The sequence below is a fragment of the Tupaia chinensis genome, unplaced genomic scaffold (assembly GCF_000334495.1).
Source record: "Tupaia chinensis unplaced genomic scaffold, TupChi_1.0 Scaffold000361_2, whole genome shotgun sequence".
Classification (NCBI taxonomy): domain Eukaryota; kingdom Metazoa; phylum Chordata; class Mammalia; order Scandentia; family Tupaiidae; genus Tupaia; species Tupaia belangeri.
In genome coordinates this window covers 3264222-3291470 of record NW_006159858.1, presented here as the reverse complement: position 1 = coordinate 3291470, position 27249 = coordinate 3264222, and the positions used below count along the sequence as shown (strand labels likewise).

The following is a 27249-nucleotide window of genomic DNA, read 5'->3' as shown; positions in this document are numbered from 1 at the left end:
CCAACCACCATAACACCTGCTGGTCCTCTACACATTATTCTTTTTATTTATTTATTTTTTTTGAGAGGTTTTTCTATAGGGCACATGCGCTCACCAGAAAGACAGAGAGAGACAGAGAGACAGAAAGCAAGAAATCACCCCCCCAGGGGGGGTGGTCACACCACAATCCTTTCTCCTCCACTCTCCTCTCGGGATCTTGGGCACGCATGCACATGTGCCCGGTATGAGTTTAAGCCACCGGGTCTGGGACTCGAACCATGGTCAACTACATGGGAGTCTAGCGACATAGCCATTACACCAACTGCTGGTCTCTCTACACATTATTCTTAATGATAAATTTTTAATGCTATTGGGTTGTTGGAAAAGTCATGATGTATTTTTCTGTTTTCCTATATAAAAATGCATCATGACTTTTCCAATGACCTAATAAAACAAATAGAAAGACTCAGGAAAACTCAAAAAGTTAGCCAGGTGGTCCTTAAATAAGGCTAGTTTCCTAATCAGACATAAGGGAGACTTCAAAATTTCATGGAAAATGGGTTTAAAACATTAATATATGATCAATACTGGGGTATTGGAAAAGTCATGACGCATTTTTGCATAGAAAAAAATATGTCAGGGACCAGCAGATGGTGTAATGGTTATGTCACTGGACTCCCACCTAGCTGACCATGGTTTGAGTCCCAGACCTGGAGGCTTGAAACTCATGCCAGGCATGTGGCATGTGTGCACCAAATCCCAGGAGAATGGAGAAGGGATTGCAGCACGGCCATCCTCCTGGGGGCTGATTTCTCGCTTTCTGCCTCTCTGTCTCTCTCTGTCTCTCCAGTGAGTGACATGCCCCATAGCAAAAATCTCTCCAAAAAAAAGTTATGACTTTTCCAACAACCTGATATATGTATACAGTAATATATAGAGATATATATAAACTTGATTCTCCAACATAAAATCCATCAGTTCAAGACAGTTTTCTAAATGATGATTCCAGACATTTAGTTACAAAGAACTGAAGGTTCTGGGACGTTAACCATGTGACTGAAATCTTTTTTACATTGTTAACTAAATAAAAATAGGTACCCTCTGAAGACTTTTTAAGATTAAGAAATAAGGGGGAGGGCAGGAGGGGATCAGGGGAAAATTTTTGACAGAAACAAAAATGAGAAGTTATCTGTTGATGATAATGAACATGGTAATATCTGTGACTTTACTAATATGCACCATATTCACTCTGGGAAAATCCGTTTTGTATGTTGTAAAGATGTACAATGATTAAATATATTTAAAAAGAAAAGAAAAGAAAAAGGCATTGCCAACACAATATATATCACCAAAATGAAAAAATAAACCAGTAGAATGATTATCAAAGGTGCACAAAATAATGTAATGTTCTTTGTTGACAATGATGAATATGTTTATATCCTTGATTTGATTATCACACATTGCATGCTTGCTTTAAAAATTATCCTAGGGGCCAGTGACATGGTGGTTGAGGCACTGGACTCCCACATGGCCAACCACAGTTCAAGTCCTGGACCTGGCAACTTGCTTTCTCACTTTCCCTCTCTCTTTCTCTCCGTGTCTTTCTCTGGTCAAATTTTTAAAATAATAATAAATAAATAAACTTTTAATTATACTCTACTCCATAAATATGTACAATGATTAAATATAAATCAGAAACTATAATAAAAAGTAATTTTAAAAAGATAAAGAAATCAAAAGAAGTCAGAGGTGCCGAATCAGGACTCTAAGATCAATACCTAATGATTTCCCAACCAAAATTCTCACAAAATTGCCCCCCCCCCCCCCCCCCCTCCTCTCTTTGGGGTGTATGTGCTCACCAGAGAGAGACAGAAAGTGAGAAATCACCCTCCTAGGGGGATGGCCACATTGCAATCCCTACTCCTCCACTCTCCTCACAGGATCTTGGGCACACACGCACACCCACACATGGTCTGAGTTTTAAGTTGCTGGGCCTGGGACTCAATTGGGGTCAACTACATGGGAGTTCACAACCTAACCATTACGCCAACTGCTGGTCCCAACAAAATCACCCTTTTATAATGAGAGGAATGAGCAGGAGCATTGTTACGGGAGAGAGCGATTCTCCAAAGAACTTTCCCTGGGTATTTTTCTGCTAAAGCTTCAGCTAACTTTCTCAAAACACTCGTAATTCAGTAGATGTTCTTGCCCTTTTACCCTCCAGAAAGACAGCACTCAAAATGTCTTGGGCATCGGAAAAACTCGTTGCCACAACCTTCCCTTCTGACTTGTCTACTTTCACTTTGATTGGACCACTTCCACCTCTTGGAAGCCATCGCTTTGATTGTGCTTAGTCTTTAGGATCCTACTGGTAAAGCCATGTGATCTCTCCCATTACAGTTCTTCAAGGAAATGCTTCAGGATCTTGATCTGACTTTTAGATTTTCCGTTGAAAGTCCTGCTCTTGTCTGCAGCTGATCTGGGCACAATAATTTTAGTGCCTGTCAAGTGTAAGGTTTGCTCAACTTTAATTTCTCAGTGACAACTGTGTGAGCTGAACCAGAGGAGATGTCTATGGTGTTGGAATTATTTCTGCTGTTAACTGTCCTCTTCAATTAGGGCATAAGCAAAATTAATATTTTTCCCACATTTGAATGTGGATGGTTGGCCACTGTGGGCATCATCTTCTGATTTATTTGGGCACTGTTCCCATAAGTTTTTTTCCTAGCATCAATGATTTCACCATTTTTCCACTGAAGCTTCATTGTAATTTTGATATTTGTTCTTGCTGCAATTTTAGCAGACTTTATGTTGCTCTTCCTTCCTTCCTTTCTTTCTCTCTTTCTTTTCTGAGAGGTTTTTGCTATAGGGCACGTGCACTTGCCAGAAAGACAGCGACCGAGAGACAGAAAGCAAGAAATCTCCCCCCGGGGGCATGACCACACCACAATCCCTACTCCTCCATTTTCCTCTTGGGATCTTGGGTACGCACGCACACGTGCCCAGTGTGAGTTTAAGCCACCGGGTCTGGGACTCCAACCGCGGTCAACTACATGGGAATCCAGCGACACAGCCATTACACCAACTGCTGGTTCCCATGTTGCTCTTTCAAACTGATATTTTATCTTTCTTATTGCCTCAAATTAGATTCTGTTCAGACATGTTACAACAAATTAGGATGAGTTTATCTTGTCCAAAAAGATAAATTAAATCCACCCAAGTTTTTTCCTAATATACATCTTCCATGAACATTTGAAGAGCCCTCATACATACAGAAAAGCCTAAATTCAGCTTACCCACCATCTTCAGTCCTTTAGTCTTTCATCTATTTTCTTTTCTTTTAGTTTTGCTCTCTTTTGTTTTCTTTTAGTTTTGTTCACTCACCAGAGAGCAACAGAGAGGTGAGAAGAAATAAGAAATCATACCCCAGAAGGGACAACCACACCTCAATCCCTCTCCTTTATTCTCTTCTTGGGATTTTGGACACACACGCACCCAGTGTGATTTTCAAGCCTCTGGGTCCAGGACCCAGACCTCATAGCTAGTCAAGTCGGATCCAGCCACCTTAACCTCCACGTTACCTGCTGGCCCTAGTCTTTTATTTTAAAGGCAGAGTTGGGGCCAAACTCTTAGGATTATAGCAAGTCAATATTAAAGGTACAGGCCCCTAGTACAATGATTAAGCATGATACATAGGAAGCTAGATTCCTCATGACCAATGGAAGTTTGAATCCTGCACCAGGGACTTGAAAAACACATACAGTGCATATGTGTACATGCCCCAAATCCTAATGGGATGGAGAAATGGAAGAAAAAGTATTGTGGCATGACCGTGCTTCATTGGGGAGTGTTCTCTCTCTCTCTCTTGAGCAATGTCTTCTCTGAAAATTTATGAATTTATGTATATATAGTTTATTTATATTGAACATGTTAAATACATATATATATATATAAAATAATAAACCCTTGACTTTGCATTCCTCAGCCATCATGCTTTCTCATTCAAATAGTCAATTAGGTTCTTTTTTTTTTTTTTTTGAAAAAGATTTTTGCTGTAGGGCATATGCACTCACAGAGAGACAGAAAGTAAGAAATCACTCCCCCCCAGGGGAAATGGCCACCCCACAATTCGTTCTTCTCCATTCTCCTCTTGGGATTTTGGACACGTATGCACATGCACCCGGCATGAGTTTCAAGCCACCAAGTCGAGAACTCAAACCTCAGTCAGCCATGTGACAGTCCAGCACCTTAACCACTACGCCACCTGTTGGCCCCAGTTCAGTTTATTTTTTTTTAAATAAAAAAGGAAAGTCAATATTCAGAATATTAATAGAAATAAACTTCCTTTAAAATACATATATTAATAATATATTATATGATTAACACCTCCAAGAGATCAAGCACAGGTAGGCTGTAGAAAAGAAAAATCAAAATTAGAAGTGTTCTTCTGAGGGACCAGCAGTTGGTGTAATGGCTATGTCGCTGGACTCCCATGTAACCTACCGCAGTTCAAGTCCTGGACCCAATGGCTTAAACTCATGCCAGGCGCATGTGCACCCTAGGGGGTGATTTCTCGCTTTCTGTCTGTCTCTCTCTCTTTCAGGCAAGCACATGCGCCCTGTAGCAAAAACCTCTCCAAAAAAAGAAGTGTTCTTCTGATATAAGTTCAAGAATCATTGAGGTAAATATTAACATTAACTGCATTATAAAATAGCATATCTTCTCCAGAGTTCTAATATCTAAAATAACATGACCGTGGCCAATGTTTACTTTGTGTGAGATACTACATTACCAGAAAAAAAGACAATGTAATCAGAAAAAAATGTTCAATATTCAGAGTTTGTGCAAAGATTCCAAATATTCTTTCAATATTAACTTTCTGCTTTTTATTTCTCAGTTGATATCTTAATGGTAATAACTATTTATTATTCATAACTTTTACTTAAGTTAAACAATTATTCATTGCTTTAGTTATTGTTTGAGATTTTTGTCATTATCTTTGGAGAGGCTTTTGCTATAGGACACGTGCACTTGCCAGAAAGGCAGAGAGAGACAGAGAGACAGAAAGTGAGAAATCACCCCCAGGGGAGATGGCCATGCCACAATCCCTTCTCCTCCATTCTCCTCTCGGGATCTTGGGCATGCATGCAGGCAGACATGCCTGGCATGAGTTTAAGCCACTAGATCCGGGACTCAAACTGCAGTCAACTACGTGGGAGTCCAGCGACATAACCATTACACTAACTGCTGGTCCTGAGACTTTTGTCAGTTTAACAACAGTATTTTGTCTTCCACAACTTGTTTGTAGTAACTGGATTCCGGTAATGTCGTAGCCCACACAAAGTAAATGTGGGGCGTGTATTTATATCATTTGGCGTGTTTGAACTCTGGAGAATGCATACCAGTTTCCATTTAGTCAATGTTCATAATTTGCTCACAAGTTTCCTCTTAGCTAGTTTCATTTTTAACCAAAGAAATTTGAACAGTAGACTGACTCACTGAACTAAATTATGGGTGTGACATAAAAGTTTCATGAATATATTATTGTTTAACAGTAAAAAGATCAGAAGTGTTTAGTATATTGACACATGCTGAGATAGTCAGGTTTGATTTCTGTCCTGCGCTTTGTCTCTGCAGAGTAAAACAACATGGGTCAGTCCCATGACCTGGTGATTAAGGGAGCCAGATCCCACATGTCTGACAGTGCAGCTTGAATCTCAGCTCTGGTGCCTTGAAAAACACCCTGGGCACGTGTGCATGCATGTCCAAAATCCCAAGGAGACAGAGAAGTGGAGGAGAAGGGATCATGGCCTCACTAAGCCCTAATGAGGGGTGCTTCTCCCTGTCCTTCTCCCTCTCTTTCAGTCTCTCTGTGATGAGTGCATACACTTTCTGGCAAATTAAAAATACATTTATATATAGCAACAAAACTACCTTTTAAAACAGACTGATAAGGGACCAGCAGTTAGCGTAATGGCCATGTCGCTGGACTCCCACGTAGTGGACCACAGTTCAAGTGCTGGACCCAGTGGCTTAAACTCATGCCGGGCACATGTGCGTGCATGCCCAAGATCCCAAGAGGAAAATGGAGGAGAAGGGATTGTGGCATGGCCATCCCCCCTGGGGGGTGATTTCTTTCTTCCTGTCTCTATGTCTCGCTCTGTCTTTCTGGCGAGCACACGTGCCCTAGAGCAAAAACCTCTCCGAAAAAAGAAAAAAAGAAATAAAAAGACTGTTAAAAAGAAGAAGAAGAAGAAAAAGAAGAAGAAGAAAATAAATTTCTTCTTTGAGAATAATTTCTGAGAACAGGAAAGGATTCATGACTTTCCTCCCTGACAAATATAGTCATAAAAACAACAGGTATTGAATACTTACTCTGTGCCAAACAAACATCTTATGGAATTAATTGTTCAACCCTCACAAAAACCTATAGAGTAAGTACTACTATTAGACCCACTTTACAGATTGGGAAGGTAAAACAGAAAAGCTAAAGAAAGGACCACTGCACCACTACTAAGTGGAGCCCTGCCAATCCGACTTTCTAGACCCCATTCTTTTTTTTTTTAAAGAATCATTTATTTAATTTTATTCCTTCATTTATTTTAATTTCTATACCTTGCTAGACAGAGATAGACAGAAAGAGAAAAAGTGAGAAAACAAGTCACCAGGTCTAGGACTCGAACTGTAGTCCGTCATGTGGGAACGTCCATCGCCTTAACCACTACGCCATCTGCTGGTCCCTAGACCCCATTCTTAATCCTTATGGTATCCTGTCTCCTTTTTATATTTTTTCATTCAAAACAATTTTCTATATTCTTACTCCCATCTAAAAATTAGAAGACATTTGCCTACAACACCTTTCTCTCTAGAATATAAATTCCAGGCAGGCAGGAGCTTTGCTCTATACCCTGCTGTATTCCCAACTTCTAAAACAGTGCCTGATACAAAGTGTGTATTCAATAAGTACACATCGAATGAACAAACTGGGAGATTTCTGGCTTTCCTAAGAGAACGTTCTCAGGACGGTAAGTAAGCATCATACTTGGCCAATTAGTTTTAGAATCTCCATGGTCTGGTGCAAGTATCCAAACATAAGCTACTTACCTTTGTTTCTTCTATAGTTCTCTATCTTTTTCAGAAGGTGAGGTACAACCCTTTTGCAGAGGTTCTCCAATAACATCAGATTATCGTCATCTATTTCAGCTTGTTGTTCTAGATATGCCAGTAAACTCAGAGACGTCTGCAAGAGAATCGAATCGGTCTACGGTATACCACCCCGAACACGCCTGATCATGCTTGCACTCAGAAGCTAAGCGAGGTCAGGCTGGTTAATACTTAGATGCAATCAGTAGAATCACATTTACTTGCCTACTGATTATCCATTTATTCATTAAACATTACCTGCAAGGTCACTAGGCATCAAGTTTTGTACTGAGAATAAGTTACAAAGGATCTTTAAAAACTTCATGGTGGGACCAGCAAATGGCGTAATGGTTACATCACTGGACTTCCATGTAGTTGACCACGGTTCAAGTCTTGGACCTGGTGGCTTAAAACCTCACTCTGGGTTCATATGTCTGCATACCCAAAATCCTAAGAGAATGGAGGAAAAGGGATTGCAGCATGGCCAATGCCCCTGGGGGGTAATTTCTTCCTTTCTGTCTCTCTGTCTCTCTGGTGAGTGCATGTACCCTACAGCAAAAATCTTTCTGAAAAAAAAACTTTCTGGAAAACACATATTACTAAAAAACAAGACAACAGCAACAACAAAAACCTATATATGGGTTTCAAAATATTTTAAACATTTTATCCGCTTAAAGTATTATTTACTTAATTTTATTTATTATTACTGCTTGAATTTGCCATAGTGCATGTGTTCATCAGAGAGAAAGAGAGTGAGAAAGTGAGAAATCAAGTTGTTAGGTCCAGGTCCGGAACCATGGTGGCCATGTGGGAGTCCATGCCACCTGCTGATCCCAGATCTCAAGTACTCTTTACACTAAATAAACTTACACCTTTCTAAAAATATTTTGCTAGAGGGCATGTGTAAGTCAGAGACAGAGAGAGGAAGAAAGTACTCCCCAGTAAGGCACGGTCATGCCACAATGCCTTCTCCATTTCTCTATCCTGTCAGCATTTGGGGCATACTTGCACACACACTGGCTTATTTTTCAAGCCTCTGGGTCAAGGATTTAAACCGCACAGTTGGCCATGTGGGATCTGGCCTGCTCAACCACCAAGCCACAGGTCCAGCCCAACCTTGTACTTCAATTCCATTTTTCCACAATCCTCTGAAGTGCCCTTATACCATGGCTGGTTTCAAGGAATTCTAGTTCTAGAATAATAGCGTAGAGGAAAAAGCACTACTGAGCAAATCTCTATACAGTCTATACTAACACCAGCCATCAAACATGCGGGACAGGGGAGGGTATTCAAAAAGTTTATGAAAAATATATATGATGAGGGAACCAGCAGTTAGCGTAATGGTTATGTTGCTGGACTCCCACGTAGTCGACCGCGGTTCGTGTCCCGGACCCGTTGGCTTAAAACTCACGCGTGCGTGCCCAAGATCCCGAGAGGAGAATGGAGGAGAAGGGATTGCAGCGTGACCATCCCCCCTGGGGGGTGATTTCTCGCTTTCTGTCTCTATGTCTCTCTCTGTCTGTCTGGCGAGCGCACGCGCCCTACAGTGAAAATCTCTCCAAAACAAAAAACAAAAATCAAACAAACAAACAAACAAACAAACAAAAAAACTATTCATGGGAAACCAGCAGATAGCATAATGGTTACATGCCTGGGCTCCCACATAGTTGAACACGGTTCAAGTCCTGGACCCGGCTCCTTAAAACATGCCAGGTGTGTGTGACTTCATGCCCAGAATCTCGACAATGGAGGAAAAGAGACTGAAGCATGGCCATCTCCTCTGGGAGTGGGGGGTGTGATTTCTTGCTTTCCATCTCTGTCTCACTCTGTTTCTCTGGAGAGAGAGATTTTTGCTCACTCTCAAAAACAAAACAAAACATAACAACTCATGGATTTGGGGGATAAAATATTTGCACCAAAATCAGCTTGTACTTTGCATCCTTCCACAAATTTTTTTTTTTTGGAGAGGTTTTTCGCTATAGGGCGTGTGCGCTCACCAGACAGACAGAGAGAGACAGAGAGACAGAAAGCGAGAAATCACCCCCCAGGGGGGTTGGCCACGCCGCAATCCCTTCTCCTCCATTCTCCTCTCGGGATCTTGGGCATGCACGCACACACGCCCAGCATGAGTTTTAAGCCACCAGGTCTGGGAAGCGAACCGCGGTCAACTATGTGGGAGTCCAGTGACATAGCCATTAGGCTAACTGCTGGTTCCCCTCTTCCACAAATTTTTTGAAGTCCCCTCACATATAACTTTGTACACATCAGGCATGAGGTTTACTATATATCAATCTTGAAGCAGCCTAATGAAGTAAAGACTGTTTAATGTACATTTTAAAGATGAAATAACTGAGGCACAGAAAATTCAGTGAGTCACCCAAGGTCACAAAGCCAATAAATGGCAGAGCCAGTACAATCTGAGGTCAAAGTCTGACTTATTAGCCACTGAACTATACTATCTCTAACTCACAGTCGTAAGTGATACAATTTATTAGGAATCCAGTGACACAGGGATACCAAGGAAGCACGGGGGGTGGGGGAGTGCTTTTAAAATATTTATTTATTTATTTATCTTTAATTCTGAAGTACTCTTGGGGAAAAAAAATCACAAATTGGCTAGTATTATTTTAATACTGAATTACACATTGAGTGGAAAAGTTACTATAATCTTTCAGGCGATTAGGGCTTTTCAGTATATTTATTTGGTTATGAAAAATTATATGAGCAAAATTATATTGAAGCCCACAGAAAAGTGAACATCTGGGGCCAGCTCGGTAACCTAGTGATAATGTGCTGCTCAAGCAAAGCTCAATCCATATGGAGGATCCTGGGTTCGGTTTCCAGGTTGATCTGTATGTGCCTGGTATATGTATCTACTCTCCTGGTTATCTGGGAAGGTTGGGGAGGATCATGGCATGAGATTCTATTGAGGGTACTCTCTCTCTCTCTCATAAAAGAAATTAAAAACAAGAGAACGTGAACATATGAATGCTAACCATGTATGTAAGCATTGGCAGGGTGGAAACTGGGAAAGAGCTCTAAGGTCTCCATGTTGAACAAAGTCAAGTTGGAGAAGGCACCATGTGTTCAGGAATGTTGGGAAGGAGGCTTGAGCACCATCCCCAGCTGAGACCTAACTTAAGGCTCCTGTGGAATGCTGGTGTCAGACTGTGAGGGAACACACACACCGTGGGAGCTTGGATAAGTGTCCCCTAGGTCAAGGGCTGCTGGTAGCAGTCTTCAAGAAGAAAAGTGATGTGAATAGATAGGCATTTCAGTATTTTGAAGTCTTGGGGGTAGACTGGAAGAGGATTAAACAGAAATCCTGGCAGGAAGATTAAACACTGGTGAAGAGGGAGGCTCTGGAAGTGAGAGGCATTTCTGAAGTTTAACATGGTAAGTTCTGCAGATCAGCTGGAAGTGGGTGAAGAGATAAAGGAAGAGTCAAAAACTATTTCAGGGCTCCCATAACACAGCTGTTAAGTGCTGTGTATCGGGAGCCAAATCCCACACAGCCAACCGCAGTTAAAATCCTGCCCCAGGAGCTTGAAAAACACAACAGAAGCTAGCCCTGTAGCCAAGCAGTTAAGCCAGATGTATTTCACAAGATTGACCATGCAGTTCAAGTCCCAGACCCAGCAACTGGAGAAACACACCTAGTATGTGTATACCTGTGCCCAAAATCCCCAAAGAAGAGGTAGGGAAGCAACTGCAGCATGTCCATGGCCCAAGAGAGATGCTTTCTCCTCTGACAAGCACAGGTGTCCTCTAGCAAACAAAACATGCAGGCACATGTATGTGTATGCCCAAAAACCTGACTAAAAGGACAAATGGAGGAAAGAGATTACTGAGTGACCACACCCCACTGGGAAGAGATGTCTTTCTCTCTCTCTCTCTCTCTCTCTTTCTCTCTCTCTCTCTCTCTCTCAAGTACCCTCTCTCACAAAAAAAAAAAAAAAAGCAGCAGCAAAGCTGGAAAGAAATAGAAAAAAACAGATGACTTTGAATAGTGATGTAGTAATGTCACCCATTTATTCACCATCCACCCATTCCACATACCAGGCTCCACACACATGCATGTGGGAGGCAGTACCCACATTGCATCTCGAAGGATGGTGAGATCTTCACTGACAACGTGGCAAAGGGCATTCCAGGCAAAGAGTGCCACATGTGGAAAATGATGAGAAACAGAACTCCAGTTAGTATTAATAAGAGGTTCTTGGGGTTTCAGCAAGAATAGTTTCATCAGAGTGATGCAAGCTGAACCACTCTGGAATGCATTGGAATGTGACTAAGAGTTGAATTAGTGGAGTCAGAGAGTGTAGACTATTATTTCAATAAGTTTTGCAGCCAAGAGAAGGGGGAAGATAGATAAATAACATAACACAGAAGAGTTTGTGTGTGTGTCTTTGTTTTCAAACATGGCACCCAAAATGCCAACAACTCAGGGTTTCAAAGTCTAACTAGAAACAGGTAGGAGTACTAGAAAGGCAAAGAAGATGTGCCTCACCTGCAACCTCAGTGATGAACAGATCAGCCAGGGAATAAAGCAAGAAAGAGTGGGGGTGGGGGACCAGCAGGTGGTGTGGTGGTTAAGGTGCTAGACACTCCCACATGGCCGACCATGGTTTGAGTCCCGGACCTGGTGGCTTGCTTTCTCACTTTCTCTCTCTCTCGCTCTCTCTCGCTCACTCTCTCTGGCTGATCAAATAAGAAAATAATAATAATAAATAAAGTTCAATAAAATCATTCTTTATAAAAAGAAAAAAAGAATGAAGGTGGAAGATGATTCCTAGGGAGCAGATCAGCTGGGCAAAGGGGTGGGGGGGGGAATGCCCTGCAGGAGATTCTGTTGTATGCAAATGGACTCTCTCTGAACATCAAGCAGTGTCAGATAGCCTCCTACCAGGAGGGTGAAAAGAAGATGGAAATTTATTATACACCATGAAAGGTTTATTAGATATCTAGTAAATCAAACACACACACACACACACACACACACACACACACACACACTTAAATAGAGCCTATGTATCATTAACACCACACTGGTAAATAGCATCAGGAAAGTTCTTTTGTTTTGCTTCTTGGCTAAAAAGCTTTAGGAACAATTTCCTGTTATTCCATCTTGATGTGCTTAGGCAACTACGCTGCTTAAATTTGCATGAAAGTTCTTAAAGAAGAAGCTCAGAACACCCTTCAAAGGTCATTTATGTCCCCCTAATGAGACTGTTTGAATTTAGAATCTTTCCTTTTGACTGAGGGGCATCAAGGCCTCCTCCAATGACTGGAAAGCAACTCATTTCTGTTCTGAACTGTTTCGCAACTGCAGTCATAAAGCCACAGTAAGCCCTGAGATAGAAATTCAGCTGCGTTCTTGATATCAATGTTTTTTTTTGTTTGTTTTGCTTTTTACCAGAGGGTGCGTGTGCTCATCAGAGAGAGACAGAGAGACAAAGAGAGAAGCAGAGGAAGAAAGCACACCCCCCAATGGGGAGAGGTCACACAACAATCCCGTCTCCTCAACTTCTCCATTCCATCAAGATTTCCATACACTTGCTCTCAGCATGTTTTACAAGCCACCAGGCCAGGATTCAAATCATATAGTCAGCCATGTGGGATCCAGTTCCCTTAACCCCTAGGCCACACAGCCAGCCCAAACATTGTCCTTTAGACACTTTCAATGCATAGCCTGATTACCATGTCCAATGGAGGTCAGCCTGGATTTAGACAAGGAATATAATTCAGCCACAATTCTGACATGAAGAACAAGGTCTCCTTCAGAACAAAGCTGAGATTATTTGGGATCCAGGAAGGACAGTGTTCCTGAATTTGACCAGGCCATACCATAGTTCCAAGCCACAACTAAATACTGTTTACTGTTGTACTATAAAAACATACACAATCATTTAACTGCTTGAGCATGGCTCTCTCACCATTTAAAAACTAATTTAGGCCCAGTCTGCCAGTGTAGTTAGTAGCAAATTGAATGAACTATTGTGCTGGAAGCCACATGGCTGACCACGGCTTCAGATCCCCAGGTCAACCTGAATACGTGCCAGACACATGTGTGTGTGTGCCCAAGATCCTGATGAGCTGGAGGGATGCAGGAAAAGGGGTTGAGGCAAGACCTATTGAGGGTGATTCCTCACTCTCTCTCACTCTTAATGCATGTACCTGTGTTCTCTATCATGAATAAACTTTTAAAAACATTTTTTAAAATAAAAAGCTAATTCAGTAGGGGGGAGAAATGTCTGAAATGCTCCTGACCATAAAAATAATTCTGTAGCCACAGATGCCTTCAGCAAAGGTTTAAGGACCTGTGAAAGCAAACAATTGGGGCCAGCAGTTGGCATGGTGGTTGAGGGGCTGGACTCCCACATGACCAACCATGGTTTGAGTCCCGGATTTGGTAGCTTGCTTTCTCTCTATCCGTCTCTGTCTCTCTCTGGTGAGCACACATGCTCTATAGTAAATTTTAAAAATAACGAACAAATTAAAATAATTCTTTAAAAATAAAAAAGAGAATGGAAAAAAAATTCCCCAGCTTTTCTAAATGGAAAACCATTATCTTGGTGTTGAGCACATCAAGGACTCCTTAAACAAATGCTCTCTTCTTTTTTTTTTGGAGAGATTTTCACTGTAGGGCGCGTGCGCTCGCCAGACAGACAGAGAGAGACATAGAGACAGAAAGCGAGAAATCACCCCCCAGGGGGGATGGTCACACCGCAATCCCTTCTCCTCCATTCTCCTCTCAGGATCTTGGGCACGCATGCACACGCGCCCGGCGTGAGTTTTAAGCCACCGGGTCCAGGACACGAATCGTGGTCGACTACGTGGGAATCCAGCGACATAGCCATTACGCTAACTGTTGGTTCCCACAAATGCTCTCTTCTTTACCCCTCACTCCATACTCCACATAGCCCAGGGAATGAGGACTTCTGACCACAGCACAAGTGGGGGGAGGTGGTCTCACTTTATAAACCCAGACACTGGAAAATCAGAATCACCTAGAGAACTTTCCAAACCCCTCCAACATGGAGAAATTCTGCATTTAAGGTAAAAGCTGTCACGCCAGCAGGTAATTGCTTTGCATGACTGCAAATATGAGCACCAGAATTGTGTGGCAGGAGAGGAATATCCCTATAATACTTTATACAAAGTTATTCTCTAAAGCAAAATCTCTTGATTCTTTAATTCTCTAAGAATGCTTGAACCCTTAGGGTATATAGTTATAGATATGTATATATAGACATATTTGTAGAACGGATAGTGAAAGAAGATTAAAAGAAGTGTAGCAGGACCAGCAGATGGCATGATGGTTACATCACTGGATTCCCACATAGTCGACTGCAGTTCGAGTCCTAGATCCAGTGGCTTCAATTCACGCTGGGTGTGTGTGCATTCGTGCCCAAAATCGCAAGAGGAAAATGAGGAGAAGGGACTACAGTTGGCTATCCCCCATTGGGGAGTGATTTTTCACTTTCTGTATCTCTGTCTCTCCAACAAGCACATGTGCCCTATAGTAAAATCTCTTTCTCTCCAAAAAAAAAAAGTAGGGGTCAGCGGGTGCTATAGTGGTTAAGGTGCTGGACTCTCATGTGGTCATCTACAGTTCAGGTCCCAGACCTGGTTACTTGGAACTCACACCAGGCACGTGTGCGTGCGTGCCCAAAATCCTGAGAGAAGAACGGAGAAGAGGAGATTACAGCGTGGCCATTTCCCCCAAGTAGTGATTTCCTGCTTTCTGTCTGTCTCTCTCTTTCTCTCTGGCAAGTGCACATGCCCTGTAGCAAAAAAAAATCTCTGAAATAAATAAATAAAAGAGAGTGTGCATATGTGATAGCTACATGCTCTGAGGTAGATATACTGCACAGATGGAGAAAGAACAGGTAGAGCAAATGCAAAATAAACTTTCTGACTACCGTGTGTAATCGCATTGGTGATTAAAGTATGACTGTTGATACTCTGAAGCTGCCATAGGTGTAACATGAAATAAAACGAGTAATAATATAACATTCTAATTTGATAATGGTATGAGAACCAGGATTCTCAGTGTGAAAAAAAGGAGACACAGTTATAACATAGAAGAGATTAAATAATAATCTAGCAGACTTGAATTTTAAATGGAAAAAAAGTATCTTTTTAAAAGATTTATTTATTTATTTATTATTTTAATTTGACCACAGAGACAGAGGGAAAGTGAGAAAGCAAGCTGCCAGGTCTGGGACTCAAACTGTTGTCAGACATGTAGGAGTCCAGCACCTTAACCACCATGCCATATGCTGGCCCCAAAAATAGAAATATCTTTTATTGTTAGAGGGCATGTGCATGCACCAGAGAGACAGAGAGACACGGGGAGAAGAAGGCAGAGAAAGCATCCCCCAGTGGGGTGTGGTCATGTCAGAATCCCTCCTCCCCGGTTTGGGCCCACACGCACATGCAGCCACGGTGTGTCCAAGCCACCAGGGCTAGGATAAGAACTACATTCAGCCATGTGTGATCTGGCACCCTTAACCTCTAGGGTAAGGTGTTAACCCCAAAGTAGAAGTATTTACTGAAGAGATATTTTGTATTAAATACACGAATACACACACACACACATTTCCTAGCTGTATCTTTTGTAGTGGGAAAAAAAAAAAAAAAAAAAAACTAGAAGCAATTATCAACCCATAAGCAATGAGTATCCCCAGAGCACCTAGTTTGTGGACTTGAAATAAAATTTCTCATCAAAATAAGCCAGGACTTTTTGACAAAATGATAAATTGCAGGACTGGGCAGAAAATATACAAAATAAGCCTGGGAGATAGAAAAAACTACGAGGTCATGTCAAAATGACTTAGGAACTAGCTTGAAGAGGCTCTTATTGGGCAAAAAAAGGAAATGTAAATTTCAATAAAGATAATAATTGCAATGGACAACCAGTAGGTGGTGTGGAGGTTAAGGTGCTGGATCCCATATGGCCAACTATGATGTTCGAGTCCTGGACCAGGCGGCTTGAAAATCATACTGGACATGCATGCATGTGTGCCCCAAATCCTGATAAGATTGGAGGAGACTCCAGTCTCTGGAAGTGGGGGAAGTGGATTTCTTACTTTCCTTCTCCCTAATGGGCTCACACTCCCTGTAGCAAAAACTAAAATAATATTAATAATTGATTATGTTTAAATCCAAAGAGTTATATTTATTTATTTATTTTTAAAGAATTATTTTATTTAACTTTATTTATTTACTTATTTTTTAATTTGACCAGAGAGGGACAGAGCAAGAGATAGAAAGAGAGAGAGAGAGAGAAGGAGAGAGAGAAAGAGAAAGCAAGCTACCAGGTCCAGGACTTGAACCACAGCCACGTGGGAGTCTAGCACCCTTAACTAAATGCTACCTGCCGGCCCCTACTTATTTATTTTTATAGTTGGTCATCTTGAGAGACTGATAGAAAAACAGTTAATTAGCTTAAAAACTTGGTAAGAATCAAAGATTAAAATATAAATTGTATCACTGAGTACCCAAACTATAGATAAGGGGGAAAACAAAATGATTCCATTTTTATATCTCCGCTCTGCAACCTTCAAAGAATTAACATCTAAAACTTGAAAATCCACAGTCACTCACATCAAAAGAGAGAGAAAATCAGACATCACGTACCCCCCGATGATAGGATACAGCACAGGACTACCTATAGTCGTGGCAAAAGAATTCAACCTGAGTCTGATGAAACCTCTGGATCCAGAGGCCATTGGCAGGAAATGCAGAGGACAGGGAGAGGAACATGCTGAACTGCACCAGGAGTGACAGCTTGCAAAACCCAGACTGGGAAGAGACTGCTGCCCTGGGGTTCTTCAACAGATACATTGCAAAAGAAAGCTGAGGCGAGGGGAGGGGAGAAGCCTACAGATTAAGGCACTGGAGGGACCAGCAGATAGTGTAATGATTACATCGCTGGATTCCCACACGGCCAACCCCTGTGAGTCTGGAACCCAGCGGCTTGAAACTCACGTAGGATGTGTGTGTGTGTGTGTGTGTGTGTGTGTGTGTGTGTACCCAAAACCCCAAAAGGAGAATGGAGGAGAAGGGATTATGGCATGGCCATCCCTCCTGGGGGGTGATTTCTCACTTTCTGTCTGTCTCTCCAGTGAGTGTACATGCCAAATAGCAAAAGTCTCTAAGGGAAAAAAAGAAAAAGATGCTTGAAAGAGAAAACTGGGGCAGACTTAATTTGAGGTCTAGATGGTGACCAGTTGAGTGATATATCTGTAAAGAAATCTATTAACATAGTTCTATGCAAGAGATTACTACTAGGGGCCAGGAAAGGGCTGTAATTGGATGGGACAAATGGAAGGGCTTCTGGATTAGCTGGAAAAATTCTATTGCTTTTTTTTTTCTTTTTTTTCTTTCTTACTTGTTTTCCCTTAATTTTTAAATTCCTATCTATTCATTTGTCTTGAAAGCACTCAACACAAGAGCACATGGAGAAAGTTCAAATGGCACATTATTCTATGTCATTTTGCTAATGCAAAAATTTAATTTCTTGACCTGAATGGTGGTTTTAAGAGCATTAGCTTTAAATAATACACCAAACTGAATGTTTGGGGCTTTGTCATTTTCTTTTTTCTTTTTCTTATTTTTTAATATTTTTGCTAGAGGGTGTGTGTGCTCAACAGAGAGAGAGGAAAGCACACCTCCATGGAGAATGGTCTCAGCACAATCCCCTTCTTCCTTCTGTTCCTCCTTTCACCCTCCTCTGGGCACACGCATAAATGAGCTCATCATGTTTCTCAAGCTGCCGGGACCGGAACTCAACTGCCTGTTGGCCGTATGGGGCAGCCACACTTACCAGCAAGCCACATAACTGGCCCCTTTCTGGCCATTTTTCTATACCTTCTTTTTGTCAGCTTTGTTTAACAATAAAAAGGTAAAAATAAAAGAAAAAAGTACACAAAAAAAGAAGTATAAAAACAAAAGCACAGATCTTCAAGGATGATTAAGGAATAAAATTCATCGATTTTGAGGAGCAACAGCCCTGAGAATGATGCACGCCCCCATCGGGGGCTTCTGTTCATCCCACTAATGTCCCTGGCTAGTCACTGTAAAAGCACATAAACAGAAAGGGTTCAGGAAGCTTTCTCAGAAAGAAAGGGGAGGGACCAGCAGTTAGCATAATGGCTATATTGCTGGACTCCCATGTAGTCGACCGCAGTTCGAGTCCCAGACCCGGTGGCTTAAAACTCACACCGGGTACGTGTGTGTGCATGCCCAAGATCCCGAGGAGAATGGAGGAGAAGAGATTGCGGCGTGGCCATCCCCCCTGGGGGGTGATTTCTCGCTTTCTGTCTCTCTGTCTCTCTCTGTCTGTCTGGTGAGCGCACGCGCCCTATGGCAAAAAACTCTCCAAAAAAAAGAAAAAAAAAGTTAAAAAAAAAATGAAAGAAAGAGGAGAGGGAAGATGGCATCCTCTCATTCATTCACACTTTCATTCAGCTCAACTGAGCACCGTTTATAGCAGACTCCCAAGATTTTGGGGCTATAAAGATGAGCAAGACTTAGGCCTCATCCCCGAGAAGCCCACAGTCAAACTTTGGGAGAAAGGAATCCCCAGAAGTAGAGGCAGAGTGACCAATCAGAAGAACAGTAGAGGCTGAAATCCCTGAGGACTCTAAAAGGAGGAAAATGACTCAAAGGTTTTGGCCAAAATAGAAATAACTTGCTCAGGTTTGATTAACCTGCTCAGAACTATATCCCTGATACCAGGAAAGATATTTCGTGAATTACTAACTTAGTGCTCATTTGACATGGAAAATGGCTTCCATTCCTCAGTGATAAACACTTTTTAAATTATTTGTCAGGGCCAGCAGTGGTGGCACAGTGGTAACACAACAATCTGTGATGTTAGCCTGTCCCTGGGTGTCCCTGTAGATACCAGGGACACATGAGCACGCCATGACCCAAGCTGGCTGAGGTTGAGGTAGGTCATGACATAAAGACCTTTTAGGAGGTCCTTCTCTCTCTTTCTTCTTCTCATGAAATAAATATACTTTTTAAAAAAGCTATTTGTCAGTAACAGTTGACCAGGAGGACTACATATGTAGGCTCAGGAGCCTTTTGCTATTCCCATTCAGAAATTAGATGGTAGCTGGGCCAGCTGGTGGTGTGGTGGTTAAGACAGCTAGATCCCACATGGTCAACTTCATGGTTCGAGACCCAGACCCAGCAACTTGAAAAACAAACCAGGTATATGTGCATGCATACCCAAAATCCTGAGAGGAGAATGGAGGAGGAGAATTGTGGTGTGGTCGCACGTGGGGCCTTGGCTGTTCACTTCATTGCTGCATTTCACAACTTCCATCCATGCTACATGTGCTCTTTTGCATTATCAAACATTATATAACTAAAAATCTAATAAAAATAGCATTGAGAGGCCAACAGGTGGCATGGTGGTTAAGGTGCTAGACTCCTACATGGCTAACCATGGTTTGAGTCCCAGACCTGGTGGCTAGAGGCAGAGTGACCAATCAGAAGAACAGTAGAGGCTGAAATCCCTGAGGACTCTAAAAGGAGGAAAATGACTCAAAGGTTTTGGCCAAAATAGAAATAACTTGCTCAGGTTTGATTAACCTGCTCAGAACTATATCCCTGATACCAGGAAAGATATTTCGTGAATTACTAACTTAGTGCTCATTTGACATGGAAAATGGCTTCCATTCCTCAGTGATAAACACTTTTTAAATTATTTGTCAGGGCCAGCAGTGGTGGCACAGTGGTAACACAACAATCTGTGATGTTAGCCTGTCCCTGGGTGTCCCTGTAGATACCAGGGACACATGAGCACGCCATGACCCAAGCTGGCTGAGGTTGAGGTAGGTCATGACATAAAGACCTTTTAGGAGGTCCTTCTCTCTCTTTCTTCTTCTCATGAAATAAATATACTTTTTAAAAAAGCTATTTGTCAGTAACAGTTGACCAGGAGGACTACATATGTAGGCTCAGGAGCCTTTTGCTATTCCCATTCAGAAATTAGATGGTAGCTGGGCCAGCTGGTGGTGTGGTGGTTAAGACAGCTAGATCCCACATGGTCAACTTCATGGTTCGAGACCCAGACCCAGCAACTTGAAAAACAAACCAGGTATATGTGCATGCATACCCAAAATCCTGAGAGGAGAATGGAGGAGGAGAATTGTGGTGTGGTCGCACGTGGGGCCTTGGCTGTTCACTTCATTGCTGCATTTCACAACTTCCATCCATGCTACATGTGCTCTTTTGCATTATCAAACATTATATAACTAAAAATCTAATAAAAATAGCATTGAGAGGCCAACAGGTGGCATGGTGGTTAAGGTGCTAGACTCCTACATGGCTAACCATGGTTTGAGTCCCAGACCTGGTGGCTTGCTTTCTCACTCTCCCTTTCTCTCTGTCACCCTCTAGTCAAAATTTAAAAAGAATAAATTAAATTAAAAATAAATAACTCTAAAAAATATACTTTTTTTAAAAAAATAGCATTGAGTAATGCAATGTTAAAGAGTAAAATTTTTAAATGTCTCCCTCCTCAAATGAACTAACTTGTTTGTCACAAGTTATTAGAGTCAAAGAAAAATACATAAAGTTTTGAGGCCTAGAAAATAGACACACAACTATTGTCCTGCCTTTCACTGTAACCAATGTAGCAATAATATTAGCAGATGACAATTGTATTAACATTTAAAACATTACTGTTAATTTAAAATACCTGGATAGTCCTTTACGAAGCATATCCTCAAGCATTTGTCTCACTTGATTTTCACAGAAATTTTATATGGGAGACACTACAAAAACCCCTAAAAAGGACACCTGAGCTCTCTCATAAACCTCATCCAAAGCTGATAATGAACAGACTGGCCCAGTAGTGCAGCCGTTGCATGGTGCATAGGGAGCGGGATCCCATATGGCCAATCAAAGTTACAATCCTGGCCATGGTGCTTTGAGAAACAGGCGGTATGCCTGTCCAGAGTCCTGACGGGAAGAAACTGAGTAAGGAGAATTGGTCTTCCCCAGGTCGTGCTGTGACCATACCCCACTAGGGGATGCTTTCTATTTCTCTTTCTGGTGGATGTATGAGTCCTCTAACAATTATAAAAAGAATTCAGTAAAGTTGCTAATGAATAAATAATTCCCATATCACCATTGTTTATCCCCTCCTCGTTTCCTGTGCCCTGAATATTTCTCAAACATAAAACACAGTGGATGTCAATAACATGTCAATAACACGTTAATGTGTCCTGCATGTTACTAGGCCAAATCCCAGCTTCGTGCGAATGCTCTGTGCACATTATTTCACCTAATTTTACCCAAATCCCAAAGTGAATTGTAGTGTTATCTACAATTTGACATATAAGACTCAAAAAGGTTCGATCATTCACCCCCTATCATCAGGGCTAGAATCTAGGTCCATCGGACACTAGCATTCCTAACCATTGTATGAGGCCTCCCCCAAAACACAAGCCTCCCTGAAAACCCTTCCCAACATCGTCCTCATCATTGATTAAGCCAGGACTCACTTAGACCCCGTTCTATTTAACACACTCACCTTTGGTTTTTTTGGAATCTTTTCTCCCAGAAGGAAGATCATGTCCCTTAAGTTGTCTGAGTCGATGCCTTCTGATATCTCGTAGAGCAGGTTTCTAAGACATATACCCCAAATGACATTAAAGCCTCACACTTACGGAGGACACTATGGTAAGTCAGATGCTTGTACAAATGTTATCTATCATTTAAATGACTAACCCTGTGAGTGGATAATTATTAATCCCATTTCATAGATTCAAAAACAAGACCTTGAGCTTCTAAGTGACCTGTTTAAATTAAGACAAGACAGTTGGCCATAAGGCCAGCTTTCCGATTCCAGGTTTAGTGCTGTTTTCCATCACACCAGGAAGGCATAAAACACATTTCTGACATGCCCTCCCATCTCCTGACTCCATTCTTGAAATCCAGGCTTATATGAGAGGACCTAATACCAGCCAATGTACGCAGTCCCCATATATCCAAAAAGAAAGAAAACTACCCCAATTCCAAGACAGCCATATCATCCACAAGCAGAAAAACTGAATATTTCAGTCAACACTAACTCCCTGGTATGCTAGAGATAAGCCCTCAGGTATTTCACAGGCAGAGTAGAAGTATGGGTTTCCAGAACTTATCATTTCTTTCACTGTCCAAAGGTAGATCAGGTTCTGGGAGCCAGCTCAAGGGCCAAGTGTCATAAAATACCCTGTGAAAGTTCCTCTTTCTGAGGTTCCCTGATGCAGACACCGTGTCAGCGGACAGTCTAAAACTCTGGTATCTAAGGTCTGACCCAAGATCGGAGATCATGGTGCCAATTGCTAAGATTTGGGTGTCCCCCCCAAAATTCATGAGTTTGTGACTTGGTGTATTATAAACATGTTAAGTGAAAACTTAATTCTTCATGGCATCCCCAGGTAAGGCCTTTGGGTGTGATAAGGTCATTAGGGCAGGGCTGCCTCAACAGGGTAGGTTAAATCTACCAGGTTCTGGTAGATTTAACAGAGGGAAAAGGAACCCAGAATAGGCAGAAACTTACAGACAGCTGCTCTGTGCAAGATCCTGTCCTCTGCCACGCTGCAGCCTCAGCAGTAGTTGGTCTCAGACCACCCACCCAGGAGCTGAATAAACCTCTATGCTTATGAATCACCCCATCTCAGGGGTTTCTATAAGCACAACAGTAAGGGACTAAGATAACTTATTCACCTAACTGGGCAATCGGCCTATATTTTTACCTCTCTGTGTTCCACCCAAAAATGAACAAAAATCTGTAATGGGACATGACATAATGATGTCCCTTCCTATCCCAGAGACATGTCTCTTTTTCATCTTGCCTACTGGGCTCCAAGAGTGCGTTATTCTCTCCTCAAGACCCCTGCATATGGCTAGCCTCACCATAACTCCCAGGAGGAAGAACTGTGTGTGAGAGTAGAGGCTGGGAACCAGGGGAGGTCCAGGCTCTGCTATACTGAGCAAGCTGCACTGACAGAAGAAACAAAGGGAAGCCACCTGTGGGCCCAGAGTTGGGTTTTGGCGCTCTACTGATTTCTCAACCTCTCATTGTATTAGCATCTGAGGCCAAGAATCTCCTGGTTTAGAATTTCCTAATTTATTATCCAAAGAGTTATCAATACATAAGAAAAAGAACTCAGGGGCCAGCAGGCAATGTGGCGGTTAAGCTCTGGACTCCCACATACTCTACTGGGTTTGAGTCCTGGACGTAGCAGCTTGCTTTCTCACTTTCCCTCTCTCTTTCTCTCTGTCTCTTTCTGGTCAAATTTAAAATAATAATAATGATGATGATAAATAAAATTAAATAAACAATTCTTAAAAAAAAAATAGGAAAAGAACTTGATGGTGGTACAGCAGGGAAATACAACATTTTTCAAGGTAATCCCCCATGGGAAGATTGCCCATTGAAGTACAAAGATCTCTCTAAATATTCAGAATACATGCATGTCCATGTATGTGGGCAGGACCAGGGCTGGCTGAAGCCTGGGGATTGCAATATCAAGACCCTATTGGGGGTGCTGAATCTCTGTCTCTCTCACAGAAGAAATACATAAATACACTTTAAAAAAAAAGAAGAAAAATATCTACATTTCAGCTTTCTTTTGAATCTCAATGAGCAGAAGGCACCAGATAGAAAGGCTTTCTGTGTCCATCACAGACCCCTCCTCACCTGAACAGAGACACCCTCCTTCGGGTAGGCAGCAAGTTCTCCACGGCCTCTCTAGTGTAGTTGAGGTGCCTCAGCAGGGAATTCTGCTTGATGATATAGAGGAGTTCTGCGAGGAAGAAAGGGTCTTCCTCACTGAGCAGCTCCTCGGCCATGAGATGATCAAAAATATCCGAGGCTGAGCTGGACTTCTCCAGTTTCTTTTGGGAGATGAAGTCTAGGCAGAGAAACTTCAGGCACTCCACATCCTGGACCCCCAGGTTTGAGTCAATATTCAAAAGCTTCTCACGAAAGGTCATTTTACTGTTTTCATCTGAACCAGAAGTCAGACTTTGACCTTGAGGTGCTAGGACCAGCCTGAAAGAGACAGAGAAGTGAGGCGGGGCATGAGGAGGCAAAGACACACAGCACCCCGACTTTCTGAGCCTTCACCCAATCCTGGCCTTCTCTGTTTCGGGCATTAGACTTTCCTAGACGTGGTGAAAAATCAAAATTACTACAAGGCTACTTCAAAAACAAGTAAGCAGAAAGCTTCACCCCAATACTTGTAAGTTACCTTGAAGGTTAACCTGATTTCTCCCAGATGAAAATATCCTCTGTGAGAGACTGTCTAGAGGGAAGACGATAGAGCACAGTTTCTCCAAGGCCTGTTAGCCTGGTCAGGGCTCTTAAATCCAAAATCCACTTCCACCAAATGGCAAAAATAACGCTTAGGTCTGTGCTTTATGTTTTAGAAATAAAGCAGTCTGGGTTGGGGGCCAAGAGAATTGTTCTTCTGTAGTGTTTACCAGTCCAAGGACAGTGAGGTTCCTCTGAGGATGTTTGTTATGTCCTTAACTTCAGATTGCTAATTCCCTTTCACAGAAAGAAAAGCCATGATCCTCGACCCCAGAAGAAAAAGGTAGTTTTAGGCTAAATGACTTACTTCAGTATAGTACGACACATTCCCTTTCAGTGCACACCTCGCTTTCCTGTTCTGCCCACTTAAAGGGCCAAGTTGACCACGAGGCTAGTCAGAGTTGTCCAGAAGTCTGGGGACAACTGTCCAACTTAAATTGTGTTAAGATTTGCTCTATTAAAACTCCACTCTGTTAAATTAGCTGATTTCTTTTTCTTTTAACAATAGGAATTACATACAAAGATCAACGTTTCTGCTGACCCGTTCATAAACTGCAGTATTCTCTACATTCCATTCCATTCCAATCAGAGGAGCAATGCGCTGCTAACATTTTCATTGTAGGGCCGATGTCTGTAGCTATGGTGGTTAAGGGACCCCAATGGCTGAACACGGTTCCAATCTCCAACCGACTCCTTGATAAAACATGCCAGGCACATGCGCATGTGTGCGTGCCCAAAGTCCTGACAGGATAAAGAAATGGAGGACAAGGGATTGCAGTGCAACCACACCCTACTGGGGGTGCCTTCTACCTCTCTCCCTCTCCTCTCTCTCTCTCTCTCTCTGGCAAGTGCACATGCCCTGACGATTAATTTTTTTTTAATTTTTCATTGTAATAGTGTTCATTTTAGAAAGCCTTGAGGTATATTCATTATGCAGAACTTGGCTATTCTTAGAAACAGGAAAATATTTTTTTAAGGAAGGAACACCACCAAAAAAATCAACGCCTCACCAACAAAGAGCGGTATCGAGGTGGTATATACAATATAATTTTTCTTCTGGGCTCCCATCGGAATTTCTCAAATTTCATATAATGAACAGATATTACTTTTGTTAGAAAAATGAAAACGAAATGAAAGGCCTTTTTCAATGTGATCATCCGAAGGAGCTGCCCTCCGGTCCTGAGGAGCAGCCACCGGTTTTTCCTAGACTCACCTTCCTATTCTAACGCATCCCACACTGGCCACTGACCGGGTGGTTTCCTGAATATTCCAATCTCTACCTTTCGTGAGTCTCGCAAGCTTTCTGGTCGTGGGCTCTACTTCTGCTGGTAAAAGGCTCTGGCGGAGCCTTCCTGGTTTTGTACTTTCATTTCCCTGGCACCGCAAGGAAACCCAGGCAGAAACAGTGCAGTTGCTGACAAGAAGTTTTTCCAAGTTTCTAGGCATGAAGCAGAAAAGATCGGAGACTGGAGGGGAGTGGTTCCTTACATACCTCCACATCAAGTTCCACCAGTCCTCTGGGGATGACCCGTTCTCCAGGAAAGTGCCTGTAAACGACGATTTAAAGAATTACAATCTTTGCGGTCGGTCTGAGGTCCAAGGAAGTTCTCTGCGCAGGGAAGGGGACTCAAGAATTGTTCCTGAGGAAATGAAAGCTGGATCTCTTGGTCCGGTAATTTCACTTAATTTCCTGTGATGTCACATTGCCTATCTTTTTTCCCTCCCCTTTCCGTGGGCTAACTCTGGCAAACAGCGTCTCCTAAAGGCAAACTTAGAACTTCCCTTCTCCTGGGCTGAGCTCCGAATTTTCCCAGGTGAGACAAAGGTCCTGGAAATAAGATCCTGCAAGCCACGAAGAGCTCCAGCCTTTCCTTTGGGTCACAATCTCCTCGGTAAATCCAAAAAGAAAGCCACAATGTTGCTAACCATCTTTCCTCAAACTCAACCTTTAAAATAAAATAATCAGGCTCATGAAACAGTGGTCAGTCATCGTAAGCCCTTTAAAAACAAGCCCGCGTGCCAGCCAACAATTAAACATTTTTAAAGTCAAAAAAGGTGGAAATTGTGGGGTATCAGCTCTTTTGAAGATACACCACCGTCCCCTTGAACAACATGGATTCGAAGGACACGGATCCACTTACATAGGGATCTTTTGGGAGGCGGGGAGAATCTAACAAAACATTTATCTTTTTTTAAAAAGAGAGATTTCCTCCCCCTAAAAAAGTGGAGAAGTTAAAGATAAATATGTTCTTAAACGGCGGGTTGATCCCGGGGTGCCTGGCAGAGGCAGCTGAAAGTGTTGGCTCCCGGGGTCAAGGCGCGTTCCTGCAGCGTGCGGTCCCTCCTCTCGGCGCTGCGCGGCGGCTCGGCGGCTGGGCGGGCGGTGGAGCGAAGGCTGCGAATCGAAACTCCGGGCAACTCCGGCAGGGCGCGCGGGCTCCCTCTGCTCCGCTCTGGCCCGCGGCAGTAGGTTATCCGGGCTTACGTTTTGGGGAAGCCAAAGGTTACACGCAGACTGAGTGGCCTGCAACCCTAACTTCTGCGTAGTTCAAGGGCCCACTGTACTTGCCAGGGCCTCGATCAGTCAATGGCAGGCAGAACTGACAGGAACAGGCCAGCCGGTGGCGTAGTGCCTGAGGGGGCCGGATCCCACAGGGCCCACTGAGGGTTTGAGTACCAGACCAGGAGGCTTGCAAAACACAATTGGACGTGTGTGCATGCGTGCCCAAAATTCAGAGAGGTGAATGCAGAAGAGATAGCTGGAGGCCGTCGTACCTGCGGAGGGCTTTCTCATC

At 42.6% G+C, this 27249-nt stretch overlaps 1 protein-coding gene across 4 annotated transcripts in view; it reads right to left on the bottom strand.

Moving 5' to 3' along the window:
• Window positions 1–26874, bottom strand: part of CASP10 (caspase 10) — a 44716-nt gene extending 17842 nt beyond the window's left edge. For 2 of the 4 annotated variants that reach the window (XM_014589552.2, XM_014589553.2), the window contains exons 1-4: window positions 25947–26874; window positions 23840–24193; window positions 21683–21776; window positions 7084–7219 (exon numbers count right to left, since the gene is read on the bottom strand). In XM_014589552.2, the coding sequence (XP_014445038.1) occupies window positions 7084–7219; window positions 21683–21776; window positions 23840–24193; window positions 25947–25954 (592 nt within the window). In that variant the 5' untranslated portion in view covers window positions 25955–26874. The remainder of the gene's footprint in view (window positions 1–7083; window positions 7220–21682; window positions 21777–23839; window positions 24194–25946) is intronic. The other 2 variants (XM_006153030.3, XM_027773639.1) reach the window with 1 other exon arrangement.
• Window positions 26875–27249: the final 375 nt, after the last annotated feature.